Here is a 21,971-nt window from a genome sequence, read left to right as displayed (position 1 = left end):
ATACAACTGTCAATTTGCATCGCCATCGCCAGTTGCACCATTTACCAGTCCATCATTTGTGTCTATATTAACGGTTACCATATATTTTGCAGTTCTTTTCATATGAAGAATTTATGATAATCCTTGGGTTTCCGACGTTTTCATATTTTTTTTTCCCTATGACTTTGCTGCATGTTTGCCGATTTAAACTCGAAATAAACTTGAAATAAACTCTTCTGTGTTAATTAGCGCAAGTTTTAAGGTATTATAGCGATCCACATATTCATTAGAGCAAAAAAGGTGGATGGCATCGTCGGGAACCTCAGTTGGGGGATCTACTCTCTGCCTCAGGAGTTCTATGTCTGTGACCGACATGTTGGCTTCAGACATGTTATTTAGAGCTAAAGTCGCGATCGTCGCGTTGCCGCATTATTTCGGTCAGCTTAAAAAATTTAAAATTGTTCCAAAGATTGGTTTTAGAGATAATGCTATAAGGGTTATTGGTATTTCCTAAGAATATCCAACGATCCCTAACGATGCACATCTCGATCAAGTAAATTTCGCTCAAAAATATCAGTTGAGTCTGTATTGGATCGAACTATGCGAACTCTATTATCTGGATGGCAAGTGTTTATAAAAACATTTCCTTCACAAGCCTCAGACATCTGTAAGTCTAAAATATTGTAAACAGCTTCTTGGGCTGATATCTCCGTAGCGTTTATAAATTTGCTCCCTAGGGGTTTCAACTTTCTTTTAACTGAAATTTATCCGTGTTGCATTTCAGCCATTGCTTCCGGCATCAGTTGAGACACCCCGCGGTTGTTGGCATAAGCGTCTTAGAAAAATTTAATATCCATGTCGACTTTATGTAATTCTGAGATACTCTTATTATACGCAACCTATCAAAAAGCTGCCGACGTAAAAATACCTGGGGCTTTTTCAAACTGAATCTAACTGCAAGCTTATACTCCTCAAATGTGCTTTCAAGTTGGGAATAAAACATAATTAAAATCGTTATAGATCGCTGCTTCTTCTGCAGGACAAGATTTTAAAATATTTATAATTTTTTTTGAACAACGCTTTATGATTGTCAAGACTGACTTCATTTTCTTCTAAAGGATAGAAGATGAGAGTTTCAGGTATGGGAGGGTATGGCATATTGAAACGTTAAAATTCCTGGCCACGAAGCTCTCTTAAGCACGATGAACTATGCTTATGGCGCTGATATTGAATTACTTCTTGTAATTTCCGCTGGTAATAATAAACCTTTCAATAAAACGTATTAAATCATCAGAGTTTTCCGCTCCTTCTAGGTTTGGTGTTCCAGAAAGCCAGTACATTCCATGAGAGTGTGGGGAGCCTTTGTGCTGAAACTCGATCCTCCAATAATAATGGGTTAGGGTATACTCCCCAAATATTTCGGAGCTTTTAAATAATTTAAAGTAACGGGAGCAAGTTACTGGGTCAGATTGGGTCAGTAGTGCTTTTTCGGTACTGAATAAGGATGCAGCTTTGTCCTCATTTATGTTTATGTTATCTAACAAAAAAGACAGAAAAACTAGAAGTTCAATCCATTTTGTTTCACCAGCAGAAAGGGTAATAAAAAATGTTGGCAAACCAAAATGTCTTATCATTGTCTTTTTTTTTGCTTCCCAATGTGCAGGAGCTGAACGTAAACCTTTTAAAATATGATATCTGTCGTCATGCTTCACCAGTCTGTCGACAAAAGATTCATCTTTTAAGTTTGCAGCAGATACCTCACCCGATTTTTTTCGTAAGGCAATGGAAATTGAGTTTTGAATATAAAGGACTTTAGGTACAACTGCACAGCGACAATCGTAAAATCGAATTTGAGACCTGGATTTTTTGCGTAGGTGGTATTGGCTTAAAAATTTTACCACAAGGTATTGTTGGAAATGAAAGTTCTTCAGGTTGAGAATGTTTTAGGCGCAAAAGCTGTTCAACTTCTTCTCGGTCAGATTCATCTGCGATGAATCGCAATTTCTCACTTAATTTAGCCACTCACCAATTAATGAGATATTGTGCTTTCTGTACAGCTTTGTGTTGACTAAATATCGCACAGCTTCAAGATCTCTGGACGGACAAATTGTTTCCGGCATGAAATTATGGGAATATTTTAACTTTCTCTTAAAGTGAACTTGGATAACATGTGTAGAATCAAAAGAGCGGGGAAGCGCACTTACTGTATCAGGTACAGAAATTGGTATGGTTCTACCTTTAGAAACGGCTTGGCGACATGTGCTGCAAAATTGATATTTGCCGGACGGACTGGGAAATTTACGACTTAAATAAAATGCGTTGCCTACATTCATATTCGGGAACTTAGACGATATAATAAATTTGTCCAAACCACTCACCTGTAATGTAAACCGTGTCCCTCCACAGCATATGCAGCGTTCAGTTGGTCCGTATTTTATGTTTGGAAGATACTGATCTTCTGCTGATGCTCGGCTTCTTCGGCGTTGTTGTTCCCGTTGATCCTCTCTTTCGTCTGCGGAAAGTTCAGCTCTAGCATCCATATTTAGTTGGGACTGTCGTGAAGATTCGGCATGTCGATTTTGAGAACTGGTCCTCGACGTTTTCGAGAGTCATTCCTCAGCCATTTCCCAAATCCTTTGCTTCTGAAGCGAGACGCGTTTCCCGTTGTTGCAATGTCCTGTTATGTTGCTGATGTTCCCGAGTAACGGGGTCGTTCTTGGCAATCCTGTGGGCTTCCGCGTCCCGCCCTCGCTCCGGTCCTCAGTTTTCCTCTGCCGCTCTTCAGGTGGCACGATCGGCAGTGTTTTGCAACTGCTCTCGTCACCGTTCCTCGGAGTTCGCTTGGGTCCCCGCATGCGCTGCAGCATCCCCTGTACGCTTTGGTTCTCGGTTTTCTTCTGCTAGTCTCCAGGTAGCATGATCGGCAGTGTTTCGCAACTGCTCTCGTCGCCGTTACTCGGAGTCAGCTCGGGTCCGCGCACGCGCTGCAGCATCCCGTGTACGCTCGAGTACTCGGTTTTCCTCTGCTAATCTCCAGGTAGCATGACCAGCAGTGTTTTGCAACTACTCTCGTCGACGGTTTTCGGAGATTAGGTCGCTTGTGCACTGTAATAAATGTGCACGTGTGCGCACCTGATACCTAATATTAATATTGAGTAATTTAAAGAAAAATTAAAAATTAACCAGGTATATTATTCCTACAAAATACATACCTCCTAAATATTAGGTTGTTTGGTAATGACATACCGGTTTCTTTATTGATTTTTGACGACGATTTTAACATAGTTAGTGTTGGGTCAGTGAGCTTTTTCAAAGACCATTACCTTGGCGCTGCCCAAAAAAAAATAAACTGCACAAATTTTAGTTAATAAATTGCACTTAATTATTAAACTGGCACCAAGGCCTTAAATGTACAAAGTTAATGTTTGTTGTAGAGTTGGTTAGGCAGGCAGACCGAATTGTCTGTGCCTTTTTGCAGCGAAAAGGTATGTTAACAGGCAGACCGATTTGTCTGTGCTTTAGACGAAAGTATATAAACGCGAAAAGGTATGTTGGGCAGGCAGACCGATTTGTCTGTGCCTTTTTGCAACGAAAAGGTATGTTAGCAGGCAGACCGATTTGTCTGGTAAAATCTACTGGCAAAAAACTAGGCGATTCGATTTTCACAATCCTCCCTTGAACTCAATTTTTGTCCATCGAAAAAATTTTGCATGGCCAAAAACAGATGGTAATCGCTTGGGGCAATGTCCGGACTATAAGGTGGATGCATTAACACTTCCCAACCATTGTCATGATGGAACACAACGCCCTTACGATTCACCATGGCTGGCCGCTTCTATTCAAGTGTAATCTTCAATCGCTCTAGTTGTTCACAGTCAACATTCGGAATGCATCCACGCACTTAATTTAGTTTTTCACACAAAATTTGATACAGGTTCTTTGATCCATTTTTTTGAATAGGTTAAAATCGAAGACGATCCAAAACACGTGCAAGCAAAGCAGCTGTCAACAATTAAGTGAACATTCAAAATGTCCGAGCTTGTCGGCATAAGTGAGAGACATGAGTACCAACATAACGCCCCAAAAAATCGAAATTCGATACGAGGTAACCCGCGAAAATTCAAAATTTGCGATACTTTTTGAACACACCTCGTATATTCTTGTTTTAATGTAGTAGTCTGATCTTAATAAAAATGAGAAATGAATCTGTTTGTGTAAAGATTTGCAAAATGTCGATCCGCATGATTGCAATGAATGCAACAATACCAAAACTAGGACTTTTTTTCTTATCTATACTAATCTATACTAATATTATAAAGAGGTAAAATTTGTTTGTTTGTTTGTTTGCAGCGAATAGGCTCCGGAACTATTGGTCCGATTTAAAAAATTCTTTCACCGATAGAAAGCTATATTATCGTGGAGTTAAATAGTCTATAATTTATTTTGAAAAAAATTAGGGATCCGTAAGAAAATTGCAATATTGTCGCATATAATGTGAGTTGCTACCTCATCACACTGACAAACACGCTCCCATAGCATTTTAACTCCATTTTTGTGTTCACTGTGAAATGGTGAAAAAAAAAGAATTTTTATTCAATTTAAGTTGAACTGTGAAAATTATGTGGATCGTGCATTTGAGGATAAATTCACTACTCTGTCCATACTCCAAAATGCTTAGAGGACGCAGACATCCAAGCCAGCAACAAGTATATTCACAAAACTTAAGCGAAGAAAGACAAATGAGCACATGGAGATCATTGGCATCATTCAATCATTCAATATGACCCCACTGCGAACTACAGTGATAATGAAAATTTAGATATTGGACCAATGGCGACTATATACCGATATTGCAGTGCGTTAAAGGTTAAAAGAGAAACGGCTGGATTGTGCTGCGCAAGTGGAAAAGTCAAACTGGAAAAGTGTTAAATCACCATCTTTCTATACTTCCATATATTTGAAAAATGTTGCAACATTGACTTTTATGTTGTTAAATTGTGTTGACCAGCGAAGCGGACACAGGACCTCTAGTTTTCTATCAATTAATAACTTCACCGATTGTACTAACGATTGCTATGTGTTTAACTGTGTTAACTGTTTATAAAATTTAATTCAACATTAAAAAGTCTTAATAAAACACCATCTAGAATAAATAAATAAATGACTGATAAAATACAACGTTATTCTTTTAAAATTTCCAATGGGACTTGTACCACATAGTAGTCCGTGCCGGACTGTTCACACTTATAGACTGCTTGCAAAAACTACAAATTTTTAGGTAAAGGTTCAACGTACTACCAAAGCTTTGGAACTGAGAGACTAGTTTACAACATATCAGGCAGCATGTCTAAATAGATGGTAATGCTGTTAAAAAAATATATAATATATACGGGTGATTCCATATCAGATTTGCAGTCGATATTGGGAAATTCGAAAAGATATATTTTTTCATGCTTTTTATTGAAAATAAATCGACAAGTATTTTTTTACATGGCTCAGAAAATTTTTTTGACAAAGTTATGATTTTTCGAATTTTTGTATGAACTGCCTTTTTATTGATGACAGTCGCGTTTTACAGCCCCAATAACTCGATAACCGTACATCGCAGAAAAAATCTATAGGAAGTAAAATTTCATCCTTCCTTCTTCTTTGCAAAACTTTCGTGAAATGATTTGTTTAAACAATTTTTCACCACAAAAAGTTCAAATGTTTATAACAAATTAATTTTTCTCCAACTTGGACAATTTTTATTTTCGTTTTCATATATCAGCATTCTTGACTATAACATATTCTTCACAAATCACCCAGACAACAAAGCCCATGGAGGCACAGCAATCATAATTAAAAATGACCTAAAATGTGTAGAGGTAGAAGGCTATAAGGCTGAAAACATACAAGCCACGACAATACCAATTTCGGACCAGTTTGGACAACTAAACATCTCGGCTGTTTACTGTCCACCCAAATTTAATAACACGAAAGAGCAATACCTAGACTACCTAAATTCGCTTGGGAATCGATAACTGGCGGGAGGAGACTACAACGCCAAGAATGCCATGTGGGGATCGCGCCTGACAAATGCAAAGGGAAGACAACTTTACGAAGCTATGTAATGTTTGTTCTCTGGCCGGGATAAAATCTCAATCGGGGCCAGGGAATCTATACAAGAAATTTATATAGAAGGGTGGAATCTGTAGTTGGAATTTGTATGAGGGGGTTGTAGTCTCGGTTAAAGACGGGTGCTACCCGATCGCACTGCTTGGCGGGGAACCGGGTAATAAAACTGGTTTGCTACGCCCTCTACCGGTGGAGAGAATGGTAATCTCAGCACTTGGCGGGGAACCTGGGAATATTTAGTTCGCCGCGCCCTCTGTCGGTGGGAAGAGGTACTGTGAGCGATCCCGCTGCGGGGTGAGGATCCCGGGAATATTCGGTGGTAGTAGGCTACGACGGAGGATTCTGACTGGACTCGGAATCTGCGGAGGCGGGGGGAATCTACACTCCGGGTGGACTCGGAGTGTATTAGGGGAAGCTTAGGTTCTACCCTCCGGCTGGGCTCGGAGTCTACAAGGATTCCAAGGCTCTACACTCCGGCTGGGCTCGGAGTCTACAAGGATTTAAAGGTGCTATATTCCGGTTGGACTCGGAGTCTACAGGGGTTATAAGGTGCTATATTCCGGTTGGACTCGGAGTCTACAGGGATTATAAGGTGCTCCGGTTGGACTCCGAGTTTGCAGGGATCTTAAGGTGTTACTCTCCGGTTGACTCGTAGGCTACGGGGTAGGGGAAGGAAAAGGGGTGTAGGTGTAGTAATAATTCACGAGATTTTTATATAGCTTTTCTAGTTAATTTTATTCAAAAGGGGGCCCTGGCTGCTGTTCTCACGAAAGGAAATCTTTGGCTTACGTTGATGACGGTGTGTGTCTACCCCCTAATCCCCGGTAATCGCGAAGTTGGCTGCGATTCTCCGGTCAGAGATCGCACTTTTTCGAGTATTGCGTTCGGGGCCTCACGAGTGCGATAACGCGTTAGGGTCGGGGTGTGCGTCTTGGCTTAATCTAACAAAATATCCTTATTTTCTAATACCTAAACTAATACTGGGTGGAGGACTCCGTGTCCGAACTTATAGCTAATAATTATAACAAAGAAAAATAAAAACTTAAAATTTGTGCGCCCTCAATTTAGGGCGTTACATTCCCTCCCTACTTCGGGGAAAGAAAAGAAACGGCTCCAGTGCCGGTCGGCTTCATAGTGACCTGATACGATCCGTCTTCGGTCGAGATCCTAAACCGCTGCCTAGATACACGGGCTGCGGGGCGACGTTCGCAGATGGCCTGCCAGACTTCCTCCGGGACTCGTCCGTCCGCGCTGTTGCACGTCCAGCCAGCCGGGAGTGGATAACGCTCGCCACCGGAGGGTGGCCTAATTTCGGGGGCCGAGCGATCTTCGATCGGAGCTGTCGCTTCGGGTCGTGGGTTGTTAAATCCGTTCCACTCGTCTGATGACTCCCACCAAAGGCTTTCCAGTTCCGGCGTGATCTGTCCCAACAGGTGTTGTAACGTCGCGGGCGACATTCCCATTGAGGTGTCCGAGGTGTTGGACGCTGGCGTAGTCGGGACTTGTTCCGGGTTTGCTCCTCGTGGGGGAGTCATGGGGCAGGCCCCGTGGACTGGTGGTGGCTTCCTTTCGTCGGAAGCGTTGCCCGGTGCTCTCCTCGTCATCGCTGGACTCGGACTCCCACTCCATTGCCTTACCCGTAGGGTAGTGTGGTAGCTCAGGCGCATCAAGGGGTTCGATCGCTGGCGACCCGTGAGAGGGCTTTGTATTGGGTCTCAGAGAAGACGTGGTGGACGACTCCGGTCCCATCTCCTCGTCTTGGGAACAGTCGATGTCGGCCGGGAATCTCGGCTGACCGCCTAGGGTATCGGCTCCCTCTATCTCGTCGGGCCCCATGATGCACGGGGGACGGCGGGAAAGATACGACCGGGTCGTCGGGTGGCCGGTATGGTGCCTCCATTTGGATCATCTCCCAGCTCGTCTTGAGGAGATAGATCCAGGACCCTTGATGGTATCCGTAACGGTCCTCGCCCGTATACACGTAATGTGCCTCCCCTTCCTGGGGATCGTCGTCGCTCTCGTGGCTAGCACTCGAATGAGCGTCCTCGTTCTCACCATAGGGCGCCTGTTCTCTGCTTCCGGATTCGTCGCTGCTGACGTCCTCCACGTAGGGTTCCGGGTGGTCGCGGTAGTCGGGGCTGCGTCCGTACGGGTTATATTCCAGTGTTGTCTCTGATGACCCGGTTGGACTTGGGTCTCGCTGACGGGATGCCTCGTAAATCCGGTGTCCGGCCGCGTCCGTATAAAACGGCGAGCCTCCTCTGGTCGGAACGGGGAACGACATCGGCTCGTCCTCCGACTCGTAGCTGGGGCCGCGTCCGCACGGGTTGTATGTGCTCTCTGGTGACCTGGTTGGACTCGGGTCTCGCTGACGGGATGCCTCGTATATCCGGTGTCCGGCCGCGTCCGTATAAAACGGTGAGCCTCCTCTGGTCGGAACGGGGGACGACATCGGCTCGTCCTCCGACTCGCTGGTTGACGCGTGGCGGGATCGTGTCCAAGCGCTGGGCCCTGACGAGAGTGGGGTCGCTCCACCAGAGCCTTCTGGTTGGCGCCTTCCCGTCGAGCATGGCCGGGTGGACCTCTCGGCGTACGCCGTTCCTGTACGTAGCCGAGGGTCTCGTGTGGCCCTTGACTGGCGGTTGTTTTGAAATCTGCGGTCAGATTCCTCCTCGCTGTCGCTGGATGACAGGACGATCGTTTCCATGTTGGTCGATCTGTGGAAGAGGCAACTAAACTATCTTAGTTCTATTGATACTTAAAAGTATGGATAAATGGGCAGCAGCGAAAGGATTTTCTGGCTTTGACTTTAACATTAGCGGGTCACAAAGGAAGGTTGAGGCGCTTAAGATCACCCCTCGTTGATTGCGTCGGCCGGTTGGCTTCGTTGGGACGGCCCGGGTTGATCGCCGGTGTCCTCCTTGGTGGTCTCGCTGTCTTCATCGTCGGAGTTACCTGGGGAAGAAGAATGGAACGCTTTTAAGTCTCCAATATTAGCAAGTCGTCCCTTCCGCTGACCGGGTAGGCGGATTCGGACGACGTTGGGCGAAGGGAAAGCGACCACTTTATACGGTCCGTCGAATTTTGGGGCGAGCTTCGCTGCGAACCCCACTGCCGCTTTGGACAGGTGGTGTTGCCGCACGAGGACCAGTGATCCCATCTTGGGTTTCCAAGTTCGACGGCGCAGGTTATAGTGCCTCCCCTGCTCTCTGCTGGCCTTTTGAATGTTGTTCTGGACGATCTGGAAGACTTCCTTCAAGCGCTTTGCTCTCTCCGATGGGCTCTGGGGCGATGTTGCTGTTCCGGGGGTCACACGGTCGTACCAGGATCCAGGTAGCCGCGGTTCTCGAGCTTGTAGAAGAAAGGCTGGGCTATACCCGGTTGATTCTGAGACACTTGTGTTGATCGCGAGTGATAATTCGGGTAGTAAACTGTCCCAGGTGTTCTGACCACTCTCCACGTACTGTGCGATTATTGTCTTGACCGTGCGGTTCGCGCGCTCAGTCGGGTTCTCTCGTGGGCAGTATGGGGCGGTGAATTGGAGTTCTACTCCCATTTCCTTGAGGAAGTCCTTGAACGCCTTGCTGGTGAGCTGTGATCCGTTATCACACACCAGTTTCCTCGGGGCTCCGAAATGGCTGATGATCCGTTCGCGGAAGGCTCGTATCAGAGTCGCCGTGGTTGCCTTCCGTAGGGGTATCAATTCAACACACTTGGTGAAGGTGTCGAAGAAGACGAGGAGCATGGTATTCCCCTCTTTTGAACGAGGCAGCGGTCCGACGAAATCTGCACATAGTATGCCAAAGGGTTCGGTGACCTGTCTCGTTAGCATCTTCCCAGCTTGTTGCCGCTGCTCTGCCTTGTATTTCTGGCACAGGATACACTGACGAACGTGACGTCGCACATCGCGAAACATCCCTGGCCAGTAGTACTTTTGTGAGATCCTGATAATTGTCTTCCAAACGCCAAGATGTCCGGCCGTGGGTGCATCATGGCATTCATGTAGAATCCGAGCTCGGTGTTCGGCTGCTACGCACTGTTTCCATGGTATGTAGTCCTGGTCATCTGGACGGTGGCCAAGGTGGCGATAGAGTTCTCCGTTTTCGATGATGAAGTCGGGGAACTTCTGTGGGTCGTCCTGGACATCCTTCATTCTCCGTTGCAACCACTTGCATTGGTGCTCTCCTTGCGTAAGTCTCTGTAGGTGTTCCAGAGGTTGTCGAGATAGGGCGTCGGCTACTACGTTATACTTCCCGGGGCGGTAGTGTACGTCGTATTGGTATTGCTGGAGCTCTAAAGCCCATCTAGCAATTCTCCCGGTTGGGTTTTCTATTTGGTCCAGTGCCAAGTGGTCGGTGATTACATCGAACCTGTAACCTTCGAGGTAGCATCGCAATTTCCGTATTCCCCAGACTATGGCCAAACACTCCTTTTCTGTGGGCGAATAATTTAACTCCGCGGCGTCGAGCTTGCGGCTGACGTAGGCAATAACTCGTTCCTGGCCGTCGATTTCCTGGGTCAATACTCCTCCGAGTCCGTAATTGCTGGCGTCAGTCTGGAGTGTCATCTTGACAGAGAAGTCTGGGCATGCCAGCACGGGTGCGTCTGTCAGTAGACTTTTCAGGAGGTCGAAGGCACTCTGTTGCTCCGTCTCCCACTTCCACCGTTGGTTTTTTCTCAGCAGGTTCGTCATGGGCTGGACCACTGTGGCGAAGTTAGGCACGAATTGCCGGTACCAAGAGGCCATTCCGAGACATCTCCTCAGCTCCCGTAGGCTCGTGGGAGGGCTCAGGTTTCGTACGGCGGCTACCTTTTCCGGATCGGTGTGAATGCCCTGGTCGCTGATCACATGTCCGAGGTAGGCCAGTTTCCTCTTGAAGAATGAGCACTTTTCCTGGTTAATACGCAGGTTGGCTCTCCTCAATCGCTCGAAGACTTTGTGCAGGTTGTCCATGTGTTCTTCCAGGCTGGCTCCGATGACAATAATGTCATCGAGGTAGGCGAACGCGTACGGTTCGAGGTCTGGCCCGATCACGCTATCTAATGCACGCTGGAACGTTGCCGGGGCCGAATGCAAGCCGAAAGGCATGACTCGCCACTGAAATAGGCCTCGTTCGGGTACCGTAAATGCGGTACATGCCCGGCTGTCTTCGGCCATGGGTATCTGCCAGTATCTATTGCGCAGATCCAGAGTCGAGATGTATTTTGCATTTCTCAGTCGTTCTAAGATGTGATTAATACGCGGCAACGGATATGCGTCCGGGATGGATTTTGCGTTTAGTTGTCGGTAATCCACGCACATGCGCCACTTGCCGGTTTTCTTCCGGACCAGGACCAAAGGGGCACTGTGCGTGCTACACGACGGTTCGATACATCCCTGTTCCAGTAACGCGTCCACTTGTTCGTCTATGATCCGCTGCATGGCAGGGTTCTTCGGAAAATAGCGTTGTTTAATCGGCCGGTCATCCCTCATACGGATATCCCTCATAGTGATTCGGTGTTCTGCTATGTTTGCTACTCCCGTCATTCCTTCGAATCGTGCTAGATGTTTGTCAAGGAACGCTTGGACTTGCGGATTAATCTCGCAGTCACTTTCCTGGTACTCCTGGTTGTTTGGTTGAGACCCCTGGGTCTCGATCTCTTCGTCGGGTATCCCTCGTGTGTTCTCTGCTGGCGTTCCGTCCTTGTTGTTCTCTGTTGATATTCTGGCTTCCTGGTTCTCCTCGTTGGTCTCTGTGTTTTCCTCGTTGGTCTCTGTGTTTTCCTCGTTGTTCTCTGTGTTTTCCTCGTTGTTCTTTGTGTTTTCCTCGTTGTTCTCTGTGTTTTCCTCGTTGTTCTCTTCGAGCACATTGGCACCCCTGTCATTCTGTAGTCCTCCTATGTCATGATTGGCTATGCCAAGCCGCGGTTCCGTTGATGGTGTACTCGATGTCCTGGGCGTAGTTTCGTGGCTGAGTGGTCGGGGTCGAGGTGGTGGTTCCGAGTGGTTGCCTTGGTTGTCGTATTCCGGTCCGTTACGCCTGGTCGGGTCATCATCTCCTGGCCTTCGCCGAGACAGAGTGAGGCTTGCCGTACCACATCGGAGGGTGGTGCCGATGGAAGCGAGAAAATCCATCCCTAGGATCAAAGGTTCTAGCATGGCATGCATTACTAGAAGGGGAACCTGAATTGACTTCCGTGCGAGCGTCACGTCCGCCAGGAGTAACCTAGTTACTTCTACTCGAGACGTGTCAGCGAGATTGATCTGCGTGCGAACCTCCCTAAACTGTTGTGGTTGGCCGACTACATCGGCGATGTCCTGGCTAATGAAACTTCTGTATGCCCCGGTGTCGATGGTGGCTAAACGCACGTGTCCGCCAATGTCGACCTCGGCAGCGATACTTCCCCTCTCTATCCTAAGTGGTGCAGTTACTGGCGGTTTTCTGGTGGATTTGGTCCCGTCGGACTCCGCCGGTCGAGGGGACCCATCCCGTTTCGCGGTTGTGGGCGTCGACAGCACTCGACGGTTCGGACGTCTCTGCGTCCACAGTCCCAACAGAAATACTGTCGTGGATTCCGGCAATCGCGGCTAAAATGCCCCGGTGCTCCACAATTCCGGCAAGCATCTCGCACGTCGATTCGGCGATCTGAGGCTGTTACCCGGTTAACCCGAGCTGGTGGGGCAGGTCTGGGTTCTGGCGATGTACGCGGTGTGTTTCCGTGGGGAATCCTCTCGGTGAATGCAGGTTGCGTCCGACCCTGTGTAGGTGGGCGGTAAGCTGTCGTATTTCTAGAGGCGTGGTTATAGTTGTTTCTTTCAAAACTCTGCTTCTGGACAGCCTCGAATTCGGTGGCCAACAAAGTTAGTTCCCCAATGGTTCGGAACTCGCTACGTCGGATATACATCTGGTATTCCGGCGCGATATTTTCGTACAACCTATTCAGTTCTTGGATCTCGTAGTAGCCCGCATGGCGCATGAGAACTCGAAGGTCTAACATAAAATCTTTGAACGTTTCCCCTTCCCGTTGCTCACGACTCCGAATCTGGTCGTCCAAGCGTTGGAGGTATCGGGGGGGAAGGAAAAACTCGAGGAATTCGCGTCGAAATGTGGTCCAGTCAGCCCCTTGGAGGCGGCTGGTCTGAAACCACTTTTCCGCCCTGCTCGTCAGCAGCTCTGCCATGGCCCGCGGAAGGAGTCTTAGGTCGATCCCGTAGGATAAGGCCCGGCTTTCGACTTGTTCGATAAAGGCTAAGGGGGTGTATACCCGTCGAATTGAAGACCCCATTTGCGAATTCGTTCGGGGACGCAGACAAACTCGTGGCGGTTCCGATCGTGGCTCGGATCTATCGCAGGTTCCCGGTTAATGATCACCGGTGGGACGGGGTTCGGCTCTAAGAATATGTCTCGGTTCGTGTTGACCGGGGGCACGGGACTCGGGGCACGAGAGGAAAATTGCTTGCCTAGGTCAGCGAGTCGAGCCCACACTTCTTGGGTTTGTTCAGAAGCCCTAACTAGGGTGGCAAAGTTGCGCCGCAAATCGTCGACGAAGCCTTCGGTGAAGAATCCGAATTCGTCAGCAAAGGCTAGTAATTCGGCCTTCGAACGTGAATAAATCCACCGCGAGGGGACCCCAGGATTTTTAACTAAGCGTGGAACGGGCTCACCGGAAATTTTCTGGTCGGGTCCCATGTTTGCAGCGTTTCCTTAATGCGTGGCCCTCTTGGAATAATGTCTTCTTTGGTTGGAGTCTCTACTGGCCCTCTTGGGCTGTATGGTTTTTTTTTTTGTTTTTTACAGGCACTCGGTTGCGTAGACTGTACGGGATCGCGAAGTAGCACGTGGGCTGGATATCGGACGCGTTCACTAGTTAGTTGAGGTTATTTTTCACGGTCGGTGCACTCCTGCTCTAGTTTTCTTCGCGGAATTTTTAGGTTATGTCACTCGTCTTAGGACTACGCACTCCCCATACAGGTGGTAATTTTCCTGGGTTTTTCTCCCTATCAGGTCCCTGCTCGGGCGCCACTTGTAATGTTTGTTCTCTGGCCGGGATAAAATCTCAATCGGGGCCAGGGAATCTATACAAGAAATTTATATAGAAGGGTGGAACCTGTAGTTGGAATTTGTATGAGGGGGTTGTAGTCTCGGTTAAAGACGGGTGCTACCCGATCGCGCTGCTTGGCGGGGAACCGGGTAATAAAACTGGTTTGCTACGCCCTCTACCGGTGGAGAGAATGGTAATCTCAGCACTTGGCGGGGAACCTGGGAATATTTAGTTCGCCGCGCCCTCTGTCGGTGGGAAGAGGTACTGTGAGCGATCCCGCTGCGGGGTGAGGATCCCGGGAATATTCGGTGGTAGTTGGCTCTACAAGGCTCTACACTCCGGCTGGGCTCGGAGTCTACAGGGATTATAAGGTGCTGCACTCCGGTTGGACTCCGAGTTTGCAGGGATCTTAAGGTGTTGCTCTCCGGTTGACTCGGAGGCTACGGGGTAGGGGAAGGAAAAGGGGTGTAGGTGTAGTAATAATTCACGAGATTTTTATATAGCTTTTCTAGTTAATTTTATTCAAAAGGGGGCCCTGGCTGCTGTTCTCACGAAAGGAAATCTTTGGCTTACGTTGATGACGGTGTGTGTCTACCGGTGGCTGCGCACTGTGTCGAGGTTCAAAGGGATACTTGGGCACACGTCTGCCCTCGGCGAAAGTCAAGACGAAAGAGAGCGAGCTAATCCCCGGTAATCGCGAAGTTGGCTGCGATTCTCCGGTCAGAGATCGCACTTTTTCGAGTATTGCGTTCGGGGCCTCACGAGTGCGATAACGCGTTAGGGTCGGGGTGTGCGTCTTGGCTTAATCTAACAAAATATCCTTATTTTCTAATACCTAAACTAATACTGGGTGGAGGACTCCGTGTCCGAACTTATAGCTAATAATTATAACAAAGAAAAAAATCAAGAAAAATCAAAGCCAATAATAGCCGTACAAAAAGTACAGGAGAGCCAACTTACTGGCCAACTGATACAAAAAAACTTCCCGACTTGATTGACTTTTGCAATACCAAAAACTTGACACACCAAAACATAAAAATAAAGTCAAGCCTGGACCTATCATCACACCACTCACCAATCTTAGTAACTATAAAAAGTACACCAGACCTGATAAGCAACACTCCGAGCCACAACCATAAAACGAACTGGAACCTATTCAGGGAGATATTACTTGACAACATGGATACCATGGCCTCTCTAAAAACAAATGAAGAACTAGACTCTGATATAATGCACTTAAACGACAACATAATTAAAGCTCTATGGCAATCGACGCCGGCTCTGATCCCCGTAATAACCAAAAGGACTCCATCACACATAAAAGACAAAATCAAACATAAGCGCCAACTAAGAAAAATATGGCAGTCCACCAAGCACCCAAATGACAAGGCCAAGCTAAACCGTGCAACAAAAGATCTCAAGCAAACGCTACAAGAGTACAACGAAAGCCAAATCAGGAGTCAGCTGGAAAATCTGGGAACAACGACATCTACAAACTACTCCCTATGGAAAGCAACTAAAAAACTGACAAAATCAATTACACATAAACATCCAATAAAGACAAAGAAAAACTCATGGGCAAGAACAAACAAAGAAAAAGCTGACACACTGGCCGAACACTTTGAGGAAATTTTTACGAACAGTATGGACAACCAAAACGTTGAGCTTTCATCACATTTACCCAAACCCAACTGTGCAATCAGAAGAACAACGATAAACGAAATAAGAGAACAAATATTAAAAGTCAAAGACAAAAAGACACCGGGCTATGACCAAATCAGTGGTAAAACACTAAAAGAGCTGCCAGACAATACGATTAAGTTTATAAGAAATAATGTTATAAAAATGTTTTAATGCAGTGATAAAACTTAAATCCTTCCCTTCGACGTGGAAAATTGCGCAGATTACAGCAGTCCTAAAACCTCATAAAAGTGAATCTCTTGTTAGCTCATATAGACCAATCAGTCTGTTACCAATTTTATCAAAAATCTTCGAAAAAATTTTACTTGACAGAATCAACCCTATCTTAGTAGAACAAAATGTAATCCCACCCCATCAATTTGGTTTTCGAAAAAAACACTCAACGGTGCAGCAAGTGCACAGAGTTATCAACAAAATAACAGAAGATTTTGACAACAAGAAAGTTTGCGTAGCAGTATACATGGGCATTGCAAAGGCGTTTGACAAAGTATGGCATACAGGACTACTCCATAAGCTTCACAACATCCTACCATTTAACCTATTCACTATACTAAAAAGTTACTTGACTAACAGATATTTCTATATCAAATGCGACGATGAATGTTCAGATCTTATTCCTGTGGCAGCGGGCCAGTATTATACCTTATATACACAGCAGACATCCCAAACCCACTGACCCATGGTTCCATGATTGCAACCTTTGCTGACGATACAGTGCTATTGGCCTCTAGTTACACAGAAAAAAGAGCAGCAATCACCCTTCAAGAGATATTAACAACAACAATGTCATGGTTTGAAAAATGGGGCATTGAAATAAACAAGGACAAAACCCAACAGGTGGTATACACAAAAAAAAAAAAAAAAACTACCCCAACAAAAATAAGAATAAATGACGAAATCCTGAAACTAAGTACTAGCGCAAAATACCTGGGACTCACTATTGACTCAAAACTCACGTGGAAAAAACATATAATAAACAAACGAAACGAAGTAAAAAGTAAATTCCGACAACTCCATTGGCTTCTGGGAAGACAATCAAACCTAATCGTATCCAACAAGCTACTAATCTATAAAACAATAATAAGACCAATCTGGACATATGGTATAGAAATATGGGGAACAGCCAGCAAATCCAACCTCAACTTAATACAAAGAGCCCAGTCGAAAATATTAAGAATATTAACTAACTCAGACAGATACACAACAAATGACCACATCCACAGAGAGCTAAGAATACAGACGATCTCAGAGATAATTAAGCAGAATTGCATTATCCACATCCAAAAATTACTTGCGCACCAGAATCATAGCATAGAGACATTCCGAGAAGAGAAGCACAACAAAGAACACTAAAATAAAGTTAAGTATAAAGTTAAGTAAATAAAAATAAGCGAAATTAAAAAAGTTATACCAACACAATGGTGTTGGTAATAAGTTAAGCCCACATGTTGTCTTCCAAAACAATTACTTAATATTCTATTGAATAGATGTAATAAATAAAGGGGTTAGAAAAAAAAAATCGAATTTCCCAATATCGACTGCAAATTTGATATGGAATCACCCATACACTCTATGGGCCTAAGGTGTCACCTTCATAGTAAGAACTGAAGAAGAACTATCGAATAGAATAGCTGTCCGACTGCTGAAAAAGCTTAACCGGGATCGCTCTACAACTAACAGAGACTAGTTTGCGTGGAGTCAAACAGATGGACAGGCTGACGGTGCTTTATTCTATTAGATATCGTATCGAATATGGCATGTAAATGAGTAAGAACCGATTATTTTAGTCCAACTTTAATTTACACATGCTGCCGCTTACTGAACTGTGCGTGTGAGCTTGGTGCAGTTAATTGAATTTGCAAAATAATTACTAGATAGACTCCTCTTAAATACTCGTTATTCACTCTCTTTATTTTTATTTTTTTAATTTTTACCAATTCCTTATTAATTCATTTTTCACTTATTTCATTTTAGCGATAAATTTACAAGGTTTTGCCAGTGGAAAAATTTGGAACTGAACATACAAGTACGTATTAGATCTTCTTTTAAATTTTAAAGTAGGGTTTCATTCCAACTTATATTCACGTTCGAATGAACTTTCCTAAATATTCTAAAAAACTAAAAAATGTTTGACTTTATTATTTCAAAACAAGAAAGGAAGCTAGCTTCGGCAAGCCGAAGCTTATACACGGTGCGTCCATTAAGTTTCGAGACTGATTCCATAAATCGCAAAATAAACAAGATATTTCAAGTTTTTCAAATTTATTACTCGAAGTATTCTCCCTTCGCTTTAATACACTTATCACAGCGATTCAATAGTGATTCAAATGCGTGCTCCAGCTCATTTTGTGGAATAGCCTCCAATGCTCGTGTCGAAGCCGTTTTAATGGTCTCAACATCTTCAAAAAAGCATCCTTTCAACTTCAACTTCAACTTTGGAAACAAGGAGAAGTCACCTGGCGCCAAATCAGGTGAATACGGTGGGTGGTCCAACACACAGACTTGATTTCGGGCCAAAAACCGACGAACAATGATTGATTTGTGACTCGGCGCATTGTCGTGCAACAGACACCATTTCACTGGATCGCGATATTCGGGTCGAGTACGACAGATTCTGGCCATCAAATGCTTTAAAACTTCAAGATAATACGTGACAGTGACCGTTTGACCTGTTGGAACGAACTCTTTGTGGATAATGCCTTTACTATCGAAGAAAGTGATGAGCATTGTTTTGATTTTTGAAGGAGATTTTCGCGTTTTTTTGGCTTGTGGTGAGTTTTTATACCCTTGCAGAGCAAAAGGGTATTATAATTTCAGTCAGAAGTTTGCAACGCAGTGAAGGAGACACCTCAGACCCCATAAAGTATATATATTCTTGATCAGAATCACGAGTAGAGTCGGAATACGTCTGTACGTCTGTACGTCTGTCCGTCTGTCCATCTGTCCGTCTGTCCATCTGTCCGTCTGTCCGTTTCCGCGCAAACTAGTCTCTCAGTTTTAAAGCTATCTTGATGAAACTTTCCCAAAAGGTGTGTAGTCATTGCACGCAGTATTTAAGTCGGAACGGGCCGGATCGGCCGACTATATCGGATAGCTCCCATACGAGGGAATGAAATGAAAAATTTGCACGACGTTGTTTTTCATCAGATCGACTTGAATTCTTCAAAATGACGTTTTCTAACTGATATTGAATTTCGGATTAAATTTGATCAAAATCGGATAACTCTATCATATAGCTGCCATAGAAGAGATCGAAAATTATATATAGAATTAATGCAAATAAATTGATAACATCGTTGTTTTTTATCCCACGAGCATGATTTTTTGAATATTAAGTTTTTTTTACAACGTTTATATTGAGAAAAAAGTTTCATAAAAATCGGTCATCTATATCTTATAGCTGCCATAGATCGAAAAATCTATATAGAAATAACGGAAATAAAATTATAACATCGTGGTTTTTCATCAGACAAGTATGATTTTTGAAATATAGAGTTTTCTTACGACTCTTGAATTACGAATTAAATTTGATCAAAATCGGACACCTATATCGTATAGCTCCCATATAATCTATAGTCAAAAATATGGAAAATGAATAGAAAATCGTCTTAGCTTCGATGTTGTCTAGCCTTTATGCGTTTTGTTCGACATATTTGATGACTGCAAGGGTATATGAGCTTCGGCTTGCCGAAGCTTGCTTCCTTTCTTGTTCGACTTGCATTCCGAACTTTGGCGCTTAGTTTCTGGATCATACTGAAAGCACCATGTTTCGTCGCCAGTAACAATTGATTTCAGAAAGTTTGGATCATTTCTGGCGGCTGCAACGACTTCTCTGGAATGATCTTTGCTCTTTGTTCCATGTTGGAATTTCAACATCAGATCAAAAACTGTTTAGGGAAAACTGTCATATCCTTGTTATTTGTCAAGCAAATGTATTGAAGTTTGGCACGTCAATAGAAAAAGGTTTAAGCTTTAAAATGCACCTTCGAACACCTAGATGGCGCTACTATTTGCTGAGATATGGTTCATGTCTCGAAACTTAATGGACGCACTGTGTATACCCTTGCAGTCATCAAATATTTCGAATAGAATACACAAAGGCTAAACAACATCGAAGCTACGACGACTTTTCTATTAATTTTCCCTATTTTCTGACTATTGTTCATATGGCAGCTATATGATATAGTCGTCTGATTTTGATCAAATTTACTTTGTTATTCAAGAGTCGTAAGAAAGCTCTATATTCCAAAAATCATGATTTTCTGAAGAGAAATAATTCTATATAGGTTTTAATTAATTCTATATAGGTTTTTCGATCTTTCCTATGCCAGCTATATGATATAGTTGTCCGATTTTTATGAAATTTTTGAAGTGAAAACTTCTTTAGCGGCGCTGAGCAGGGTAAAAACATTCAAACTCGCGTCAGGGTCCCGTTATGCTGATCGAAAAAGCGTAAGAATGAGGGGAAGGGAGAGGAACTAGTATCTCCCACTCTTTCTACCGTGCCTGAGTTATGGTACAATTATACAAGGTAGCATGGTACAATTATACAAGGTAGTCCCGTCGGCTGCAAAATCGTTCGGGTTCTTTCTCCCTATCCACCCGAACGCTCGGGTTTTCGTAGGAAAACACTCTTTCTCTCGCTCTAATTGTAGTGTCGATAGGGGGAAAAAAAAGCCGACGAGACTACCTTGTAGGGGAGAAGTGGGGGTTGTGGGCATGGGTCGGTTGTGGGCACCCCTACGTATATCTTCACAAAATGAAGATTGAATTTTTTTGGTAATGTCATTCGCAAGCAATTACCCTATGTATGATTTATGCCAAATATCAAAGTAAACGAACGCGTTTGCTTTTTGAAATTAACGAATTGGTTTTTCTTGTGCTTGGAAAAGGTGGTGAAACTTTATTCAAAGATTTTCAATAGTGTATCAATTAAAGTGAATCGATTAAAAAGGTAAGTGTAATGCATTTTTATTTAGTCAAAGCATTATACTAAATGGAACAATATCGATTTGAACCAAAAAATTTATGCAAACACATTTTTTAATTACTTCTTAAAATGTCTGCGAAAGTTGGTTGTGGGCACCAAAATTGGGTGGGTTGTGGGCACCCGTTTTTTTTTGGCAAATTTTTTTATTACCTACAATTTCTTTTAAAATTGTTTTCAAAATTTGTTTGGAACCCTCTAGAACATTCTTGTAGAAATCTTAGGCTCTTGGAAAAGGATCCTCTCCCGCTGAGAGGGATTATCACTAAGATTTTCACACTTTATTCTTCATTTTTCGGCTTCCAGAATATTCGTAAGATATAGATTATCACAAAGAATTCCACGCTTTATTCTTTATATTTCGGCTTTCAGAATATTCGTGAAATAAATAAATTGTCATTTTGTTGATATTGGTTGCGGTTTTTTTTCCATATTATTCCATTTGCAGCATTTTTTCCCAGGGTGCCCACAACCCCCCCAAAACAAAATTTTAGCTAAAAATTACGATTTTACAAAAGTCCATATGAAATTTTTTCGCATGACAAAATCAAGTATGTTTCTTCACAATTAGTTAGCTTAAATCTCTAGCTTTACACAGATACCCATATGTCCAAATAATATGCACTAGTTCGGTAATTATAAGCCAAAAACAAAACTATGCCCACAACCCCCACATCTCCCCTACTTATTATACCATGGTCTCGTCGGCTGCAAAATCGCTCGGGTTTTTTCCCCCTATGGTTCAGTGCGCTCGGGATTTCGAAGTGAGAGGTTGTCCGCGGACGATTTTTTCTCAAAACGTTAGCCCTTGTGTGCTTGTGAAAAATACTTGTTGCAATTATTGCAGCAAGCACATACAAGGCGTAACATGTAATATTGCAGAAAAATATTTTGAAATGTGAACAATATGGGAGCGAGACCTGAAGGGCAGCTTTGTGTAAAAACCAAAAATTTCGGGAAAATTAATACTCATGGTCATATCACAGTCCTTTTTAAACCCTGTGCACAGCATAAGGGTAAAACGACATCATCTTCTTCTGTTTCTTTCGCACTTACGGGAAAACCCAATAGGGGGAAAAAAAAAGCCGACGAGACTACCTTGTACTTACACTTAAATAGGTTCGAATCAAAACTGTTTGTTTCTTACTTCAGTTATCATAAACCA

The 21,971-nt window shown here is 44.1% G+C and overlaps 1 protein-coding gene across 5 annotated transcripts in view; it reads left to right on the top strand.

The window, feature by feature from the left end:
* The window catches only part of LOC108101714 (G protein-coupled receptor kinase 1), a 253,093-nt gene that overhangs the window by 76,255 nt on the left and 154,867 nt on the right, over nt 1–21,971 (top strand). For all 5 annotated transcript variants that reach the window (XM_043208597.1, XM_043208595.1, XM_043208596.1 and 2 more), the window contains exon 7: nt 17,794–17,845. In XM_043208597.1, coding sequence (XP_043064532.1) covers nt 17,794–17,845 — 52 coding nt within the window. The remainder of the gene's footprint in view (nt 1–17,793; nt 17,846–21,971) is intronic.

Source organism: Drosophila ficusphila, unplaced genomic scaffold (genome assembly GCF_018152265.1).
Source record: "Drosophila ficusphila isolate 14025-0441.05 unplaced genomic scaffold, ASM1815226v1 contig_580, whole genome shotgun sequence".
NCBI classification, from domain to species: domain Eukaryota; kingdom Metazoa; phylum Arthropoda; class Insecta; order Diptera; family Drosophilidae; genus Drosophila; species Drosophila ficusphila.
This window is presented reverse-complemented; position numbering and strand designations above follow the sequence as displayed.